Below are 21,911 nucleotides of genomic sequence, written 5' to 3' on the forward strand. Positions count from 1 at the left end.
GTACTTGTATGAGGTGAATTGAAAAATACTATTTTTGTTTATCATTTTATAGTGCAAATATTTGTAATAAAAATATAAAGTGAGCAGTGTACACTTTGTATTCTGTGTTGCAATAGAAAACAATATATTTGAAAATGTAGAAAAACATTCAAAAATATTTTATAAATTTCAATTGGTATTTTATTTGTTTAACAGCGCAATTAAAACTGTGATTAATCACTATTAATTTTTCTGAGTTAATCGCTTGAGTTAACTGCGATTAATCGACAGCCCTACATATTAGTATTGCTTTTTGTTGCTTCCTTGTCTAAAAACTGTTGGGGTAGCAAGCTTCTAAGACTCACATACAAAAAATGTTGTAAGAAGTGGACTAATGTAGAATCTTTATCCTGCTGAGTGAGATGGCCTTTCATTCTTCACCAGGCTATCAAGATTTGTGTCTTAATAAGACCAAGCAAGATAACTTGTTCATTCAAGACCAGTTTGACCACACACTGTAAATAGAGCAACAAGATGTACAGTTTTACAGTAACTTTTACAAGTGTAAATACAGGAACATTTTAATCTAAGTTCCCTGTAAGTTGCGTGGCTGTGCAGCAGCCTATTTATCGCCACGCAGGTACTCAGGGAACCTGTCCGGGGATCAGCTGGGGAAGGGACGCCTCTCTCCCGGCCTCAACCTAGCCCGGCCCCCAACCTGCCGCGGCTGGGGTGCCCCTCCGCTGGCCCAAACAATGCTATGGTCCGAACCCAACTGGGGCAGCTCAGACCAGATCTACGCACGGCCCGGGCGCCCCTGCCCCGGCCCAAACCCAGACCCCTCCTGGACCTGCTTGGGTGGGGGAAGGGGCGCCTATGCTGCAGCCTCAGCCCCGGAGTTGCCATGGGAAGAGAGAGCTGGGGGAGTCCTCTCTCCCTGCTGTAGCCCTGGAGCATCCTCTTACACTCCAACCCCCTCATCCCCAGCCCCACCCCAGAGCTTGCACCCCTAGCCAGAGCCCTCACACCCCTGCACCCCAACCCTCTGCCCCAGCCCTGAGCCCCTTCCCACACTCTGAACCTCTTGGCCCCATCCCATGAATGTTGTTATGTGCACCAATATGAATCATAGAATATCGGGGTTGGAAGTGACCTCAGGAGGTCATCTAGTCCAATCCCCTGCTCAAAGCAGGACCAATCCCCAACTAAATCATCCCAGCCAGGGCTTTGTCAAGCCTGACCTTAAAAACCTCTAAGGAAGGAGATTCCACCACCTCCCTAGGTAACCCATTCCAGTGCTTCACCACCCTCCTAGTGAAAAAGTTTTTCCTAATATCCAACCTAAACTTCCCCCACTGTAACTTGAGATCATTACTCCTTGTTCTGTCATCTGCTACCATCTGCTACTGTGTCACACATCACCTCCATATTGATGCACATAACAAAATTAATTCCACACATGGGTGGGAAAAGTTAGAGGGAACACTGATTTTAACCTATCTGATATTACATCCACTAATAGTAAAATGTACTTTGAATATTGTATGACATACTTAAGATGCATTTAAAAAGTTTCCCTTTCTTTTTATAATCACAGATTCAGCTACCCTTATTTATGTTGAGTAATACCTGTCTCTGAGTATTCCCAGTAAAATCAGTGGGAATTAATTGCAGAGTAAGGTTCTGCTGAACGTAAAAAAGGGCAACAGAATCTGGCAGAAATGAATGAACGATATTTTAGTGTTTTACGTAAGTTAGTTCTTGCTTTGAAAAGCTTAGGTTTAGTTATAAGCCTTTGAAAAAATCAGTTTGCACATGCTCAATAAAGACTTCTTCAATTTTAGAAGCTAAAATCTTCAAAGATTCCATCCTCACTTAAGCCTCTCTCAGCCTTTAGTGCTGATCAGAGTGCATGCGCCATCCCTACTTATGTGCCATTCCCTTACTGCTCCTTTGTGAATGAACTGCACATGTGCCATCCCCCCAGAGCGACTGAGTATGCTCCATCCTCTCACAGCTCCTCTGTGTGACTGGACTGAGCGTGCTCCAGCCTAAGGCTACAAGAGTGAAACCAGATTTTCCCTGTAATCGCTGGGATGGATCCAGAAACTGGAACTGCAAGCAAAGAGAGTTTCTCCTGTGCTCACAATGACACCACCCTCTACCCCCCACAGCACCCAGGCAGCATGGAGGAGGAAACTGTCTGATGTGAATGCAGAGGGCACAAAAGCTGGTGCAGGGGAGAGGGAAAGGAAGTAGATTGAGACAAGGAGTCCAGTGAGACTGGGACTGGAGGCAGGGGGAGAAAATTGGGACTGACTGGGCAAGGACACTAGGACTAGGGACTGAGTGATAGAAGAAATTGGAACTGGGAGTCCGAGAGAGGGGATATAGGAGATTGGGACTGGGAGCTTGCAGGTATGAGACTTGAACTAATTAAGCAAGGAGAATAGGAGCCAAGTAGAGAAACAGGGTGCAGGGAGGAACTAGCTATGGGAAAGAACGCTGAGGAACTTGCGGGGTGGAGGGGAGATTGTTACTGGCGGGGACAATGAGACCGATTCTATGAACAGTGGGGGAGGCACACAAGGAGGGAGAGGAGACAGATCTGACAAGTAGGTAGGGTACAGGAGGAGCACTGTCATTGGCTGGGCAAACAGTCTGGGAGTTGGGAGGGAATTGGTATTTGGACAGCAAGCCCAGAAGGGGCGACTAAGTCTGGCTGAGCAAGAAAACTTTTGGAAGGCACAGGACAGAAAAAGGGTCAAACTTGAGAAAAATTGGCAGAAGAGGAGTCTTTGCCCACTTGATACACTCCCTGCCAGACCCAGGAGTGGAATCCAGGATTCCAGAGTCTCATCGTTCCTCTGCTGTCAACAATTATCAGTGAAATCCACTGGCAAAGTACGTGTCTCATCCCCCTCTAATGCTGGTCCATATATAGGATGACAACCTACTATTGCTATCAGTTGCTCTGTTAGTTCAAGTGGCAAAGATCTGTGTCGTGGATCTAAGATTCCAATCCTGCTGATGAATCGTGGGTGTCAATATGATGCCACATGATGGAATTTCTGTTTTTTTTCAGTTTGCTCTTTTAAAACCCTAGGAAACTACAGGTAAAAACCTGTGTTAAAAACATTTGGGTTGCTATGTCAAGCTCTCAAAAGTTAGCAAATGCCAGGATTAAGGTTGTCTGTGCAACTTTAATTTGGTCCCCTGGTCATATGCATTATGATACTGTCTTTAATTGCATGATGACATACTATTTTTTCCATTGGACCCCTTCTGCATTCAGTGCACAAGATGGATCTGCTTTGGGGGTGAATCAAGGTTGTGTAGTGAAGGATACTATTGCCTATAGGATCCCTGTTCCGTTTGCTGCAGAATTTGGAAGGTGTGTAGTGAATGAGGCAATGGGTTGCAGAAAGGGAAAGAATGGTCTCATGGTTAAGGCACTTGAAAGCTGCCTTGGGGAAATACTATCCCTGTTTCTGACACAAAGTTCCTATGTGATATTTAGCAAATCACTTAAATCAGACTTTTTCCACAGGTGCCCACTAACTGTGTTTCTCATTTTCTGGATATCCAGCTTGGGACCCTGAGGTCTGATTTGCAGAAGTGCAAATCACAGCAGCAACTGAAGTCAATAGGAGCTGTGCTTTGAACATACCAAGTGCAATATAATGCTAAGTATTTTTAAAAATCAGGTCCTAGAAGTCTCAAATTGAGCTCCCAAAATGGTGGAAACATTTGATCCTTATCTTCGTGCCTCAACTCCCTAGCTGCAAAATAGGGTTAAAACCACCCCTTCCTCTGTCAGAGGCATTGTAGAATGTAAATTAATGTTTGTGACGCATTCAGAAACTGTAGTGGTGAGAGAGAGGGGCCAGGTATAGACTATAAACCTACATTGGTATAACTAGGTCACTCGGGTGTGAAAAATCCACACCCCTGAGCAACGCAGTTGTACCGACCTAACCGACGCAGTAGACAGCTGTGTCGACGGGAAGGCTTTTCCCGTTGACACATCTACCTTCTCTCGCAGACGTGGATTAAATATGCCAATGGGAGAAGCTCTCCCGTTGGCATAGTAGGGTTTTCACTGAAGCACAACAGCAGCACGCAGCTGCACTACTACAGCATTTTAAGTGTAGACCCGCCCAGAGATAATGAAAGTGAGTGGAGCATGTTTCTAGTGCTCATGGTTGTGGGAAAACGATTGAAAACATGAACCCTACAATCTCAGAAAGCAGAAGGCAAGTCTCGTGATTTTTAATGCTTTAGGCTGACGATGCTGAGCTGTCTCATCTATGTTGTGTATGTCAAATTAGGGTACGCTGGCGCACCTCTTTTTATGGGCTTATACAGAACTTTAGAACTCACCCTTTGTCTTTTATGACTCCATATGAACTTTAATATCTCATCATGCCATATTTTTAATGTATGCACTGAACAGGTATGCACTGAAACAAAAATAAATTTGGGAGGACATTCATTTTTACCGAAGCTACCCTGCCTAACCAACGAATTTCATATTTGTTCCATTCCTCCAAATCTTATGATTTTATTCCACCATGGAGGGTAATTAGCCTTTGAAATATTTTTGTTTCTCCACCATTATTTATTCCTTAATATTCAAAGATTTCTTTACCCATTTAAATGTATATAGCTGACAATGGTTTTTGACCCTTTGGGGACTATTAAATCCTAAAATTTCAGATTTATCATAGTTTATTTTGATGCCTGATACCTGACCACATTCCAAAGTCAGTTATTCTATAATTTTTAATGAGACTTCTGGATCCTCCAAATATAACAAGACATCCTCAGCGTACAATCTATTTTCTGTTCTAATCCAGAAGATGTCTTGATGCCCTTTACTAAATGGATTTTCTCACATTCATTTGCAAATGGCTTTATTGCCAAAGCAACCAACAAGGGGGATAAGGGCAACCCTGTGTCATTCCCTAGACAAATTAAAAGGCAATGATTGATGGCCATTAACCAAAGCAGATGCTTAAGGATCAGTATACAGGACCAATATGCCTCTACAAAACTGATTTCCAAAACTAAACTTTACTAAAATCTGTCTGAAGTACTCTCACTCTAGCTGGTCAAAGGCTTTCTCAGCATCCAGAGAAAGAAGCACACAGGAAGAATTGTAAGAATTAACATTGTAGATCAAATTCAGAGTTCTTCTGAAATTATCAGATAGATGCCTACCAGCAATTAGCTAAGACTGGTCTGGGTGAAACTATTTGGGCAAAATGACACTCAGTCTTTTTGCTAGCAGCTTGGCATAAGTTTTAGCATCCACATTAATTAAGAAATAGGTCTGTATGATACACAACTGGAAAGATCTTTTCCTTCTCCCTGCCGTTAAATCATTCACTTAAAATAGAACACAATTCTTTCCATCTTTTTGCGGCTTGTTATGGGGCCACTAGAAGAGGTTGGACCACTTTGCTTTTCTGAACTACCTCAGTGGAAGTAAACTTTGTGGTCAGTGATGGACAAACTTGGCAGCTGCAGAACCCAAACACAGAGATCTAAATTTTCTCCTGAAAAAGCATCTAAGCATGTGACCAGCCTGTTCAACAGCATCTGTATAATCTGCTGTGACACACTCTTGCCTTTCAGCTTATTCTTTTATACCTTTCGTGGTTCGGTTTTTTTCATGATTTGTCATTACAGATGCAGCAAGAGTTAGTAAGATAAGAAAACTGTTATTTGAAAACATTAGCATAATGTTTGACCTTAGAATCACTAAATCATGTTAAACATTCCCATGCATTCCAAAATGTCTTTTTGAATCAGAAGTAAAATGCACAGGCTGGCCAGTGTGCTAGATACACATCTGGTTTGTTGCTCATTCCCTGTGCATTGTATTGTAAATGCTACATGATCAAAAAAATTTTTTGGCTGAATTTCTGTGTTTTTCTGTAACATTTTCCTTTTAAAGGTCCATATTCCTTAAACGGATATAGGGTGAGAGTATACAGACAGGATTCTGCCACCCAGTGGTTCACTGGTATAATTACTCATCATGATCTCTTCACCCGCACTATGATTGTTATGAATGACCAGGTAAATATTATGACCCTTACTCAGAAAAGTTTTATGCCCAGCGTAAATGTTTGATATTTTTTAAAGTGTTGTGGTAGTGTTAGATTTATTATGCTGTTCTCTTCAAATGGGTACAAGTATATCTCTTATTAGTCAAAGTGGTGTTTAAACAATATGCATTTAAGCAATAAATCCAACATCTAAGATTTTAGGTTATCTTATATAATCATTACCTGATTGTTGAAGTGCTTGAAATGAAGTCATCTAGAACCAAGAATCAGTCTTTAATATCGGCTCTGCTTCGAATTTGTCTCCTATCACTCCAGTAATAACTTTTTCTTCTTCGAGTGCTTGCTCATATCGATTCCAATTAGGTGTGCGCGCGCTGCGTGCACGATCGTCGGAGAATTTTCTACCCTAGCAAACACCCGGTGGGTCGGCTGGGGAGCCCCCTGGAGTGGCAACTTCATGGCGCTGGATATATACCCCAGCCGACCCAGCGCCCCCTCAGTTCCTTCTTACCGTCCGTGACGGTTGTTGGAACTGTGGAGCGCGGCATAGCTGTCCTCCACTCTCCCTAGCTTTACTCGTTAGTTTTGTTGTAGATAGTTGTTGGTTGTATAGTTATAGATTAGTAGTTTCGTAGTTAATAGTTTTATAGAGTAGTCATAAATAGTTAGCGGGGGTAAGGGGGTTTTTATTCCTCCCTTTCCCCCCGGGGTGCAGCCGGGCTCATGCCCAAAGCTCCTGGCTTTAAACCGTGCGCGACCTGCGCTAAGCCTATGCCAACGGGAGACCCCCATGACTCTTGTCTGAAGTGTCTAGGGGAGTCTCACCAGACGGACAAGTGTAAGTTCTGCAAGGCTTTTCGGCCCAGGACCAAAAAGGAGCGGGACTTTAGGCTTAAACAGCTCCTTATGGAGGCGGCACTTAGCCCAGATCCTCCTTCGGCGCGCCAAGTTCCGGCACCGAACGCCTCGGTGTGCAGCGCCCCGGCGGCACCCTCGGGTACTGCACCATGAGGAGACGCGGATCAGGCCCCACGGCACCGTCCTCCATCGGCACCGCGTCCGCAGCAAGCCCCTCGGCTCCGTTCCCTGTCTCCGGGTCATAAAAGACCCCGTAAAACTCAGGAGACTGCCGCACAACAGCAGGCACCGGCTCCCCCCCGCACCAGTGGTGGAGTCGCGTCCGGCTTCGGAGCGCCCGAGGGTACAGGCATCATCGACACCGTTGACTCCAGCACCGGTTGTAGGGCTGTTGAGTCCGGTGCGGACTGGCTCCCCACCCCGTCCCGTGGTTGAGCCCTGTCTCCCGTCTACTCCGGAGACATTTGCGACGGCGAGGGACCTCATTGCCCTCACGGAACCGGTGCTGTCTCAGACCGCGCCACCGCATCTGCTCCGCACGGTGCAATCCAGGGGCAAGCCTGCCTGATACGCCCTCAATCTCCAAGCGTGGACTCGCGGCACCGCTCCCAGTCTCGGAGCAGGTCCCGACGCCGCTCGCAGTCCCGGCATCGGTCTTCATCACGGCGCTGGTCGTACTCGCGGCCCAGATCTTCCTCCCGGCACCGGTCCACTTCTCGGCACCGACCTGAGCATCGGTACCGTTCAGAGTCCCGACGCAGTTCCTGGCACCGGTATGAGCGCCAATCCCGTTCGAGAGGCCGCTCCCGACACCGATTCTACAGACGGTCTTCTTCGCGATCCAGATCTGGATCCCGGTACCGGCATGGCCATTGGCACCGTTCTCGCTCCCGGTTCCGCTCCCCGGCACCGCACAGAGACCGCTCTCCCGTGGACCCGCACCACTCAGCACCATTCCAGGACAAGCCACCACAATCACGCTCGGCACCGCCCTGGCCCTCAAGATCTGCGTCCCCCTCTTCGGAAGGGGCCTCCCGCTCAGCCTATCCTGCTCAGGGTCAGGCTCCGGCCGACCTGGGCCATTGGCAGGACGGGGCAGAGGACCCTAGACAGAACCCTGCACATTGGTCTTTCTGGACCCCATGGGCATATCACCAGGCACAAGGGGCTCCACCAGCGGCCTCTTGCTCGGCACACTCTGAGCCCAGGGTACCAGAGGCCACCATCACCCGTCCTCCCCCAGGGGGTATGGAGGCCCATGTGCCAACGCCCACGCAGGCCCCAGACCCCCGGTGCAGGGGATCCTGCACATCAGGGACCCTCGGACCCGGACCCACCTCTGGATCCTTTACCCCCTGAGGCATCCTACTCATCTTCCCCAGATGAGGCGGTGGCGGGCACGACAACCTCGGGCCCACCCCCGATAGACCTCCGTGCCCACCAAGACCTGTTACTTAGGGTGGCATGGAACATGGACCTACAGGCAGAGGAGATAGTGGAGGTGGAGGACCCGGTGGTGAGCATCCTCTCAGCTGATGCCCCATCCCGGGTGGCGTTGCCCATCATCCGAACGATCCAGGCTAATGCTAATACCATATGGCAAACCCCTGCCTCCATCCCTCCCACTGCCAGAGGAGTAGAGAGGAAATACTTTGTCCCCTCTAAAGACCATGAGTACCTCTATACATACCCTCAGCCGTGTTCACTAGTAGTCTCCTCGGTGAACGCAAGAGAGCGCCATGGTCAGCAGGCGGCAGCGCCCAAATCGAAGGACACCAAACGCTTCGATTTGTTTGGACGTAAGATCTACTCAGCGGGGGTCTGCAGCTCAGAGCCACAAACCAACAGGCGCTCTTGAGTCGTTACGATTACAACTCATGGAATTCCATGGGTAAATTTGAGTTGGTCCCCCAGGACTCGAGAGAGGAGTTTGGGGCCCTAGTGGAGGAAGGTAAAAAGGTGGCTAGGACCTCCTTATAGGCCTCCCTGGACATAGCGGACTCTGCCGCTAGAACACTGGCATCTGGGATAGCCATGAGACGCATTTCCTGGCTTCAGGTATCGGGGTTGCCGCCAGAACTGCAGCAGACCCTACAAGATCTACCATTTGATGGTCAAGGGTTGTTCTCGGACAAGACGGACTCTCGGTTGCAGAGCCTCAAGGACTCCAGAACCATCATGCACTCCCTGGGTTCCGCAGGGGTCTGTTTTGGGACCGGCTCTGTTCAATATCTTCATTAACGACTTAGATATTGGCATAGAAAGTACGCTTATTAAGTTTGCGGATGATACCAAACTGGGAGGGATTGCAACTGCTTTGGAGGACAGATCAAAATGATCTGGACAAATTGGAGAAATGGTCTGAGTTAAACAGGATGAAGTTTAACAAAGACAAATGCAAAGTGCTCCACTTAGGAAGAAAAAAATCAGTTTCACGCATACAGAATGGGAAGAGACTGTCTAGGAAGGAGTACGGCAGAAAGGAATCTAGGGGTTATAGTGGACCACAAGCTAAATATGAGTCAACAGTGTGATGCTGTTGCAAAAAAAGCAAACATGATTCTGGGATGTATTAACAGGTGTGTTGTGAGCAAGACACTAGAAGTCATTCTTCCGCTCTACTCTGCTCTGGTTAGGCCTCAGCTGGAGTATTGTGTCCAGTTTTGGGCACCGCATTTCAAGAAAGATGTGGAGAAATTGGAAAGGGTCCAGAGAAGAGCAACAAGAATGATTAAAGGTCTTGAGAACATGACCTATGAAGGAAGGCTAAAAGAATTGGGTTTGTTTAGTTTGGAAAAGAGAAGACTGAGAGGGGACATGATAGCAGTTTTCAGGTATCTAAAAGGGTGTCATAAGGAGGAGGGAGAAAACTTGTTCACCTTAGCCTCTAAGGATAGAACAAGAAGCAATAGGCTTAAACTGCAGCCAGGGAGGTCTAGGTTGGACATTAGGAAAAAGTTCCTAACTGTCAGGGTGGTTAAACACTGGAATAAATTGCCTAGGGAGGTTGTGGAATCTCCATCTCTGGAGATATTTAAGAGTAGGTTAGATAAATGTCTATCAGGGATGGTCTAGACAGTATTTGGTCCTGCCATGTGGGCAGGGGACTGGACTCGATGACCTCTCGAAGTCCCTTCCAGTCCTAGAATCTATGAATCTATGTCCCAGGACCCCAGTGCAGGCCATTTAGGCCCCAGCCACAGAGGTTCTACCCTCCTCCTCCTCATCCAAGACAGGACTTCTCCAGAAGGCGTGGACGAGGTGGTAGAAGGAGGTCGACCGGCCCCCAACCCGGTCAGAACCAAGGCCCTCCTAGACCACCTTCAGGGCCTAGACAAAATTTTTGAAGGTGCGCTCGAGGACGGCGTACTAGCCACTACCCAGGATCCATTCCCTTTATTTCGGGATCGCCTCTCCTGTTTCCACCGTGCTTGGTCCCTTATAACCTCGGACCGTTGGGTTCTTCGCATGGTGGAGAGGGGATATGCTCTCCAGTTTTCTTCATCGCCCCTCCCCCCCCCCCAGACACACACACCCTCCGTCCCCGTCCCTCTTCAGGGACCCTTCTCACGAGCATCTCCTTACACAGGAGGTTTTTGCGCTTCTTTCTATGGGGGCTATAGAGGAGGTTCCATCAGAGTTAAGGGGCAGGGAGGTTTACTCCCGCTACTTCCTGATCCCCAAGACAAAAGGGGGTCTTCGACCCATTTTAGATTTACGTGGGCTCAACAAATTCATAGTAAAGTTGAAGTTCCGCATGGTCTCCTTGGGGACCATTATCCCTTCCCTGGATCCTGGAGACTGGTACGCCGCCCTCGACATGAAGGACGCATATTTTCATATAGCAATTTACCCTCCACACAGGCGCTTCCTTCAATTTGTAGTAAACAACGTACACTACCAATTTGCCGTCCTTCCCTTCGGCTTGTCCACGGCTCCGAGAGTGTTCACCAAATGTCTGGCCGTTGTGGCAGCATACCTTCGTCGACAAAGGATACAGGTGTTCCCGTATCTAGACGACTGGCTGGTGCGCGGCCACACCAGGGAGCAAGTTCAATCCCACGTCCAGATAACACTACAAACATTCCACGAATTAGGCATCTTACTCAACAAAGAAAAGTCTACTCTGAAGCCAACCCAGAGAATAGAGTTTATCGGGGCAGTCTTAGACTCCAGACACTCGGTTTCAGACCATCGCAAACATCATCCACAGCCTCCAGGACTTCCCGATTACTACGATAAGGAAGTGCCTCGGCCTGTTGGGACACATGGCGTCTTGCACTTACGTAACCAGGCATGCCAGACTTCGGCTCCGCCTGCTTCAGGCCTGGGTGTCATCGGTGTACCATCCTTGTCTGGACAACCTGAACATGGTGGTCACGGTTCCGAATTCGGTCTTGATCTCTCTCAACTGGTGGCTGGACCACAAGTCGGTGTGCGAAGGAGTGCCATTTCACACCCCACAACCCTCCCTGTACCTGGTCACGGACGCATCATCTCTCGGTTGGGGCGCTCACCTCGGGGAGCACCAAACTCAGGGCCTGTGGACCGTATCCCAACTAGCTCTGCACATCAATGTTCGAGAGCTGATGGCAGTGCGCCTAGCCTGTCGGGCGTTTCACGGTCTCCTACATGGCCGTTGCGTGTCAGTCCTCACAGACAACACCACGGCCATGTTCTACATCAACAAGCAAGGGGGAGCCCAGTCGTCTCTCCTATGCCAAGAGGCCATTCGCCTGTGGGAATTCACTCGATACATCTCATGGCATCGTTCCTCCCTGGAGTCCAGAACGCTCTAGCGGACCGTCTAAGCAGATCCTTCCAAATGCACGAGTGGTCGATTCACCCAGATATCATCCATTCCATCTTCCAGAGGTGGGGATTTCCCCAGATCGACCTATTCGCCTCACGCGCCAACAGGAAGTGCCACGTGTTCTGCTCCCTCCAGGGGCGATCTCCGGGCTCCCTGTCGGACGCTTTCCTGCTATCGTGGAAGGACCAGCTGTTCTACGCTTTCCCTCCATTTCCGCTGGTCCACAAGGTCTTCCTCAAGCTACGCAGAGACAAGACACGTATGATTCTAGTCGCTCCAGCTTCGCCAAGACAGCACTGGTACATGCTCCTGGAGCTATCGGTACAGACTCAGATTCCGCTTCCATTGTGCCTGGACTTGATCTCTCAGGACCACGGCCGACTCTGTCACCCCGACCTGCAATCGCTCCACCTTACAGCGTGGATGCTGCATGGCTGACTCAGGCGGAGCTACAATGCTCACATCCCGTGCAGCAGGTTCTGTTGGGCAGTAGGAAACCCTCTACACGGGCCACTTACTTGGCCAAATGGAAGCGCTTCTCCTGTTGGTGCGAGCAGCGGGCCATGCCCCCTTGCAGGCATCGATCCCACTCATACTTGAATATCTCCTATCCCTAAAACAGCAGGGTCTGGCGATATCTTCGGTCAGGGTGCACCTGGCTGCTATATTGGCATTCCACCCAGGAGAACACGCTTCCTCGGTCTTCTCTAACCCGATGGTCGTCAGATTCCTCAAGGGCTTAGACCGCCTATACTCACAGCAGTGTCAACCAGTTCCGGCGTGGGATCTTAACCTGGTTCTCTCCAAGCTCACGGGGCCCCCGTTCGAGCCATTGGCTACCTGCTCACTCCTTTACCTATCTTGGAAGACAGCCTTCCTTGTAGCTATCACTTCAGCAAGGCGTGTTTCTGAAATCAGAGCGCTCACGTCCGAACCTCCATACACAGTCTTCCATAAAGACAAGGTGCAGCTTCGCCCCCACCCTGCCTTTCTTCCCAAGGTGGTATCAGCTTTTCATGTGAACCAGGATATACTTCTCCCGGTCTTCCATCCTAAGCCGCACGCCACGCGTCAAGACCAGCGTATGCACTCCTTGGACGTACACAGGGCCCTTGCTTTCTATATTGAGCGTATGAAGCCGTTTAGGAAGACGACGCAACTCTTCGTTGCAGTGGCTGACCGGATGAAAGGCCTACCGGTCTCCTCGCAACGTATCTCCTCTTGGATCACGTCCTGCATTCGTGCTTGCTACGACTTGGCCGGTGCCCCGACGCCGCGCCTCACCGCCCACTCCACGAGGGCCCAAGCCTCCTTGACTGCTTTCCTGGCTCACGTCCTGATCCATGACATTTGTAGAGCGGCAGTTTGGTCATCGGTTCACACCTTCGCCGCTCACTATGCGCTTGTACACCAGTCTAGAGACGATGCTGCATTTGGATCAGCGGTTCTGCACTCAGCAATGTCTCACTCCGACCCCACCGCCTAGGTAAGGCTTGGTAGTCACCTAATTGGAATCGATATGAGCAAGCACTCGAAGAAAAAATGGTTAATCACCTTTGTAACTGTTGATCTTCGAGATGTGTTGCTCATATCCATTCCAAACCCGCCCTCCTTCCCCACTGTCAGAGTAGTTGGCAAGAAGGAACTGAGGGGGCGCTGGGTCGGCTGGGGTATATATCCAGCGCCATGAAGGCGCCACTCCAGGGGGCTCCCCAGCCGACCCACCGGTTGTTGCTAGGGTAGAAAATTCTCCAACAATCATGCACGCGGCGCACGCACACCTAATTGGAATGGATATGAGCAACTCATCTCGAAGAACAACAGTTACAAAGGTGAGTAACCGTTTTTTCACAAGCAGTTAAAAATCTCTTTGAATAATGTGATATTAAGCATTTATTGTAGTAGATTTCAGTTGCAGTTACTGCTGTTCCTAAAAGTTTAAAACAAGTATTTTCATGGCAAAATGGAGAATTGTATTCCAAGAGAAACCTGGGAGTATTGACTTAGTGTTAATATAGTAAATGACTTGTCTTCCCAACAAAATCAAATGTCAGTATGCAAATTTAGGTCTAACAATGTTCAAATTCTTTATAATTAACTTGCAAGTTTCTCTATATGAATCTGTCATCTAGCTCTGCATTTTGCCATTCTCTTTCACCAGTTACTTTCCTCTTCTCTTTATAGCAAGATTGTATTCAGTTTTTAAAAATTTGCTTAATGGTCATCCTCTAAGAAGAGTTTGATGGCTTTTCAGTTTATCATTGTCAGTTTGGGGGAAAAAGGAGCCAATGTAATAGTGGTAAAATAAAACTGTTAACTTGAATACAAAATGGTAATGCTTGGGTTTTGCTGCTTTCCCCATTCCACTGAGAAGTCCTACAGCAGGCTAGCTTGTCAAGATCAACTAGGGTTTTCCTTTGGATGCTTTTTCAGTGTACCAAATAAACTATGTATTTGGCACAAACACTGATGTAGGAAATATAGGGTAGACTATGTCTTAAAATCTGTTAATTATGGATTTCTTCTTCTTTTAATAAACCAGGTGTTAGAACCACAGAATGTTGATCCTTCTATGGTTCAGATGACCTTTCTAGATGATGTTGTTCACTCTTTGTTGAAAGGTGAAAATATTGGCATCACATCACGTCGCAGGTCTCGTTCCAACCAGAACAGCAACACAGCCCACGTAGATATACTTTCTCTTTTTACTTAAGTGATGTTTTGGTTTATTGTAAATGTTGAATATCTGTATTTAAACAGATTAATTAGGATCATGTTGGGTGAATTAATTATTTGATTACATTTAGGGGCATTATACACGTGCTCAAGCAAATAGTCCCAGACCAGCCATGAACTCCCAAACTGCAGCACCAAAACAGAACTCTCACCAGCACCATCAACAACGGAATGCTCGTCCAAATAAAAGGAAAGGCTCAGATAGCAGCATGCCTGACGAGGAAAAGATGAAGGAAGAAAAATATGATTATATAGGTCGAGGAGGTAGGAGCAGTTTTGAAAGGGGAGGGAGAGAAATTCTTAAAACTGTTCCTGACTAAAAATACAATAATAATTTCTTTCTCCTCTACAGAAAATCCCAAAAGTAAAAATAAACACTTTATTAATAAAAGAAGAAAACCCGAAGAGGATGAAAAGAAACTAAGTATGAAAAGATTGCGGACAGACAATATCTCTGACTACTCTGAGAGCAGTGACTCAGAAAATTCAAATAAAAGATTAACAGATTCTTCATCAGAGCAAAATTCAGAGAATGAGTCGAAAAGCAAGAACACTTCAAACATAAATGGAGAAGAAGGAAAATCCCAGAGTAGTGAGAGGGTAGAGGAACAGACACTAATAGATAGGCAGTCTCCATGGGATGAAATACAAGCAGATAAAAATCATCAAGATGCAGAAAGACCGAAGTCAGCTGAATTAGACCTACAAGAAAAAAATTCACTCCATCCAGCAGAGCAGCTGAAATTTCATGGTCAGAGTGCCAGTGATGCAAATGTTCAAGAGTGCAATGTAGAAAATCAGCATACTATGGAATTGTTAACAAATGAGCAGTTTGTACCCAGGCCTCCTACACCAAAATGTGGTGTTGATGCAACTAATGAAAACAATTCTGATGAGGAGAGCCAGGAAAATGCTGCAAGTACCTTTGGTTTGCAAACACTTCAGAAAATAGTGTCTTGTGGCAGCAATTTAAAACATCAATTTACAAATGTAAATTTTCTAGAAGTAAGAAAACAAGAAACTGATCAGAGTTGGGTTAGCAATGTTGTCGGTAAAATGGATTTGATACAGTCTGGGATTATGAAAACGACAGTAAATGAACATTTAAATCCTGAAAAAGAAAAAGTTCAGCATGGCTCATTTGTGTCTTCATTAAATGTAGCTTCATTAGCTGAAGAGGGTAAACTACATAAACGAAGTCCAGCCCCTGATGCTATGAAGTCAAAATCTAGTACTTCAGTTGATCATCCTAAAACAAAGTCAAATTCTTCACCTGATGTTAAGTCTAAACTCACCCAATCTCCTGATACTGTGAAGTCAAAGGTTAGTTATCAGAACAGCCATGTTACTGGAGTATCAAGGTCAGCAAATAAAACTGAGCATGATATGCCTAGGTCTAGTTTTCATCCAGTTCCAGCTAGAGTTAGTGCTTTAGAAGCTACCAAAAGTCCTCTTATTATTGACAAGAATGAACATTTCACAGTATACAGGGATCCCACTCTTATTGGTCAAGAAACAGGAACTAATCACATTTCACCTTACTTACATCAGCATAATTATCCTCTTCATTCCTCATCCCACAGAACCTGTTTAAATCCGAACACCCATCATCCTGCATTAAGTGGTGCACCCCATCTATTAACTGGGTCTTCAAATCAGACTCCATTATCTGCTATTAACACTCATCCTCTTAGTACTGCATCTCACCATTCTGTTCATCACCCTCATCTACTTCCTGCAGTGTTACCTGGAGTGCCTACAGCTTCCTTATTAGGTGGCCATCCACGACTAGAGACTGCTCATGCCAGCAGCTTAAGCCATTTGGCATTAGCACACCAGCAGCAGCAGATGTTACAGCACCAATCTCCACATCTTCTTGGACAAGCTCATCCTTCTGCTTCATATAATCAGATAGGACTTTATCCAATTATTTGGCAGTATCCAAATGGAACACATGCTTACTCAGGACTTGGTCTACCCTCCTCTAAATGGGTCCATCCAGAAACTCCTGTTAATGCTGAGGCTTCTTTAAGAAGGGTAAGTGATTCTTCTTTCTTTATTATTACTTTTAATAGTACTTTAAGGTCACTGGCCTATGTGCAAGTATGCTGGGTTACAAAAATAATTGTTAGCCCATTTCCCAGCAGTTGTCCATTTTCCATGAAAATGTTTTTGTTTTTTTTTCTTGTACGCTCTTGGCAAAACTGCATAGAAGTGTGAGTGTTCCGGTAAGATGACTGTTTCATAATGGACATGAACAGGGGGACCAAACTAAGATGGCATTGGCAACCTTAATTCTGGCCTTTTCTAGCTTGTGCGTGCTTGACTTTGTAATTTTAACTGACTTTTAACATAGCAGTTGGGGGGGGGGGGGCGCGCAAGGGTTGTACATAACTTCCTACAGTTTTTAAAATACAAATTGAAGATATAAACATTTCATCATGTGGAACTATATTGGGTCATCAGTAAGGTTAGGACCTGTAGATCCACAGCACAAAACTTTACCACTTGAGTTAATGGTGTATCTGGTAGCAATTCACTATAGGGACCAGATACTAGAAGGACTTTAAACAATCTTAAATTAATCAAACTGTACCATAGAATCTCTATGAATAGAAATTCCATGCTTGAATAATGAGAGGCAGTAGGAATATAGTACTGGCCACCTGACCAGGATGGTGATGGTGATTGTGAAATGCTCAGGGAGATTAGAGAGGCTACAGAAACATATAGTGCCCCCAATCCATTTGGTTCCTCAGCCTGGCTGAGGAAACTTTTCCCAACAAAACTCTACAAACTGGGAGTCACCCTGGAGAGGGAAAGGGTCAAGTTTGAGGGATCTTGCTTTCAGGTCCCCAGAGGCCAGTTCTCAGGGGAACCCTGCATGCAGACCTGGGAGTCACCAGCCCCTCACACAGCCGGTGTGGCTTTCCCTGGCTTGCTGCAGACTGTTCCAAAATGGCTTCTTGCCTCTCCTGAGAATGGCATCTCATTACCCTATTAGTTGCAGAGCAGACTCTGAGTCTGCCCTTGGCTTCATCTCTCCCAGGGATAGTGTGCCCTGGATATAGTGTACTTGGACTTTCAGAAAGCCTTTGACAAGGTCCCACACCAAAGGCTCCTAGGCAAAGTAAGCAGTCATGGGATAAAAGGGAAGGAATAAATGGTCAGTTTTCACAGTGGAGAGAGGTAGATAGCGGAATTCCTCAGGGATCTGTACTGGGACCAGTGCCATTAAACATACTCATAAATGATCTGGAAAAGGAGGTAAACAGTGAGATGGCGAAGTTTGCAGATGATACAAAATTGCTCAAGAGAGTTGAGGCCAAAATTGACTGCAAAGAGTTACAAAGGTGTCTCACAAAACTGGGTGAATGGGCAGCAAAATAGCAGATTAAATTCAATATTGATCAGTGCAAAGTAATGCATATTCCCAACTATACATAAAAATGATGGGGTCTAAATTCGTTGGTACCACTCAAGAATGAGATCTTGGAGTCATCATGGATAGTTCTCTGAAAACATCTGCTCAATGTGCAGCAGTAGTCAAAAACCATTAGGAAAAGGATAGATAATGAGACAGAAAATATCATAATACCGCTATATAAATCCATAGTATGCTATCTCCTTGAATACTCTGTGCAGTTCTGGTTGGTCCATTTCCAAAAAGATATTTTAGAGTTGGAAAAAGTACAGAGAAGGGCAGCAAAAATTATTAAGGGTATGAAACAGCTTCCATTTGAGGAAAGGGTAAAAAGACTGGGATTGTTCATCTTAGAACAGAGATGATTATGGGGCGGATATGCTAGAGGTCTGTAAAATCACGACAGGTGTGGCAAAAGAGAATAAGGAAATCTTATGTACACCTTCACATAACACAAGAACAAAAGGTCACCCAATGAAATTAATAGACAGCAGGTTTAAAACAAACAAAACGAAGTGCTGCTTCACACAACGCAGTCAGCCTGTGGAACTCACTGCCAGGGGATGTTGTGAAGGCCCAAAGTATAACTGGGGTCGAAAAAGAATTAGATAAGTTCATGGAGGATAGGTCCATCAATAGGGTGACCAGATGTCCTGATTTTATAAGGACAGTCCAGATATTTGGGACTTTTTCTTACGTAGGTGCCTATTATTCCCCACCCTCTGTCCCGATTTTTTACACTTGCTATCTGGTCACCCTATCCATCAATGACTATTAGCCAAGATGGTCAGGGATGCAACCCCATGCTCTTGGTGTCTCTCAACCTCTCATTGCTAGAAGCTGGGACTCGATGAATCACTCAATAATTGTCCCATTCTGTTCATTGCTTCTGAAGCATCTGGCACTGGCTGCTGTTGGAAGACAGGATACTAGGCTAGATGGACCATTAGTCTGACCCAGTATGGCCATTCTTATGTTCTTACATTGTTAAGGGGATAATACACTCATTTTGCCAGTGGATTTCACAGCTGTTTGGTAGATAGCAGAGGAATGTTGAGACTCAAGAAACTCTGGTTCAGTTCCGGGTTCTGTAGGGAAGTGTGCTCCAGTGGTTATAAACTCTTTGGCCTTTGTCCACCTGTGTTCCTCACTGTCCCCCTCTTTTCCTGTCCATGTACACCCCTGGCTTCTATCTCTCTTCCCCTTTGCTCCTATTGAGACACATCCCTTCCTCCTCATCTGCTCCTTACCACTTTGCAGGTGAGTCAGACTGATTATTTCTTCTCCTTCATACTTCCTGAGTGCTAGCAGAGGAAGGATTGAGATGGTTTCAACAGCATCACTACTCAGTTCAGTGACTCATGCTACAGTGTCCCCTGGCAACCAGGTGTAGCAGTTGCGTGAAAAGGCTTGCTCAGGAGCATGCTCAGTTCAGTTGAAACCTTTGGAGAGCAATGCTTCCAGTCTTTATCAAACTTCTGTTGAACAGACCAATTTTTAGAGGCTTATAATACAGTCTAATTTTGCTTTTCACAGGGATAGCAAAAGGCATGTCCCTAACACGAGGGCAACCTCCCCACCAAATTTTAAGTTCCTGCCTCACAACATGTAGGTGCTAGAGCAGGGGTTGGCAACCTTTCAGAAGTGGTGTGCCGAGTCTTCATTTATTCACTCTAATTTAAGGTTTCGCGTGCCAGTAATATATTTTAACATTTTTAGAAAGTCTCTTTCTATAAGTCTATAATATATAACTAAACTATTGTGACAAAGTTCCTCCTCTATCTTGGTGGGTCCTGTGCTTATTGGCGGATTTTCTTGCCTCAGAGATTCACCATGTGGGTTGGGGAACAGCCCAGAGACCTTCCCCTCTGGAAGCACCCACAGTCCAGGTCAATTGGGAGGTTTGGGGGGAACCCGGGCCCGCCCTCTACTCCGGGTTCCAGCCCAAGGCCCTGTGGACTGCAGCTGTCTATAGTGCCTCCTGTAACAGCTGCATGACAGCTACAACTCCCTGGGCTACTTCCCCATGGCCTCCTCCAAACACCTTCCTTAGTCTCACCACAGGACCTTCCTCCTGGTGTCTGATAACGCTTGTGCTCCTCAGTCCTCCAGCAGCACACCCTCACCCTCTCACTCTCAGCTCCTTACATTTCTTGCTCCTAGCTCCTCACACTCACACCACAAACTGAAGTGAGCTCCTTTTTAAAGCCCAGGTGCCCTGATTAGCCTGCCTTAATTGATTCTAGCAGTTTCTTCTTAATTGGCTCCAGGTGTCCTAATTAGCCTGCCTGCCTTAACTGGTTCTAGCAGGTTCCTGATTACTCTATTGCAGCCCCTGCTCTGGTCACTTAGGGAACAGAAAACTACTCATCCAGTGACCAGTATATTTGCCCTCTACCAGACTCCTGTACCCCACTGGTCTGGGTCTGGCACACTATGCATCCGACGAAGTGGGTATTCACCCACGAAAGCTCATGCTGCAATATGTCTGTTAGTCTATAAGGTGCCACAGGACTCTTTGCAACTAAACTATTGTTGTATGTAAAGTAAATAAGGTTTTTAAAATGTTTAAGATGCTTCATTTAAAATTAAATTAAAATGCAGAGCCCCCAGGACCAGTGGCCAGGACCCAAGCAGCGTGAGTGCCACTGAAAATCAGCTCGCGTGCCACCTTCAGCACATGTGCTATAGGTTGCCTACCCCTGTGCTAGAGCTTCCCAGTGATTGTGTAAGGATATTTTAACATGGGCGAAACATCTTCCTTTTTCTGACACACATTGTTAGAAATGGCTGAACCATTGTAGCCGAGCCTTTTTCCAAATAGTTCAGTCTGAGGCAGACACCTGGCTGGAAAATATCAAGTGATTAAAGTTTGGCCAAGTCATAAGCAGTTAAAAAATGGCCTCATGAGAGAAAGAAGTAGGCAATCTGAACTGTAGGTGTCCCTATCAGCTTCACCTATAATGAAGGTGTGGAAAAATAAACTCATTTCACTTAGGCCTCTGAAGTCTGTTGTTCTGCAAGAATTCAGTTTCTTAATTATATTGATATACAGCAATTGTTTTGTGCTGACTGTTGTCTTCTAGTTACAGCCCAAGCCAATGTTCCCTCTAATTTTCCCCACCCATGCGCGGAATTAATTTTGTTATGTGCACCAATATGGAGGTGATGTGATGGGGTGGGGCTGGGGATGAGGGGCTCAGGGCTGGGGCAGACGGTTGGGTGCAGGGGGTGCGGGCTCCAGCTGGGGGTGTGGCCAGTGATGAAGGGTTTGGGGTGCAGTAGGGTGCTCTGGGGCTATGATGGAGAGAGAGGACTTCCCCAGCTCAGTCTCCACACAGCAGCACCTGGGCTTAGGAGTGGGGGAGAGGCGCCTCTACCTGGCACGGCAGCTCCAGGACTGGGGCCACAAGATAGGGGCCCGGCCCTGGCAGGACCGGGCTGGGGGAAAGGTGCCATGGCAGGTTCGGGCTAGGGGAGGGGTGCCCCTGCCACAGAAGGTCCGGGCTGCAGCAGAATTTGGGGAGGGGCGCCGCAGCTGGTTTGGGTGCCCCGGCTGCGGCAGAGTTGGGGCTGGGAGAGGGAGTGCCCTGGCTGCGGCTGGGTTCGGGCCGCGCCTCCCCCGGTTGCAGCAGGTTGGGGGCTGGGCTAGGTTGTGGCCAGGGGAAGGGTGCTCCTCCCCCTGGCCAGGGCAGGTCCCCAGGCGGGTTCCCTGAGCGTCTGTGTGGTGCTAAATAGGCTGCTTCGCAACTGCGCAGCTTACAGGGAAATTAGGCCCCAGCAACCTTTTTTGATTTCCTCAAAAACTTTACTATGTTAAAGCATCTTTTGGGTTTCATAGTGAAGTGCTCAGAAGTCAGGAAGTGAGACTTAAGGTTTCACATGCAAATTTACTCCCTTGTGTGCATTATGATACAATTGTTAATTACAACATCATAGACACTTCTGTCTCTAAGGTAACACGTCATCATTAATTTTACATAAGTTATCAACTTCATTTAAAACAGCCTACACTAGTTTTCAA

At 46.7% G+C, this 21,911-nt stretch overlaps 1 protein-coding gene across 2 annotated transcripts in view; it reads left to right on the top strand.

The window, feature by feature from the left end:
- The window catches only part of JMJD1C (jumonji domain containing 1C), a 352,929-nt gene that overhangs the window by 273,987 nt on the left and 57,031 nt on the right, over positions 1–21,911 (top strand). For both annotated transcript variants that reach the window (XR_002908668.2, XM_024209274.2), the window contains exons 5-8: positions 5,942–6,066; positions 14,270–14,413; positions 14,535–14,727; positions 14,816–16,500. Coding sequence is in view for 1 of the 2 variants with exons in the window: in XM_024209274.2 (XP_024065042.1) it covers positions 5,942–6,066; positions 14,270–14,413; positions 14,535–14,727; positions 14,816–16,500 (2,147 nt within the window). In the remaining variant the exon portion in view is untranslated. The remainder of the gene's footprint in view (positions 1–5,941; positions 6,067–14,269; positions 14,414–14,534; positions 14,728–14,815; positions 16,501–21,911) is intronic.

This window comes from Terrapene carolina, unplaced genomic scaffold (assembly GCF_002925995.2).
Source record: "Terrapene carolina triunguis isolate 2854851 unplaced genomic scaffold, T_m_triunguis-2.0 Scaffold95, whole genome shotgun sequence".
Taxonomy (NCBI): Eukaryota; Metazoa; Chordata; order Testudines; family Emydidae; genus Terrapene; species Terrapene triunguis.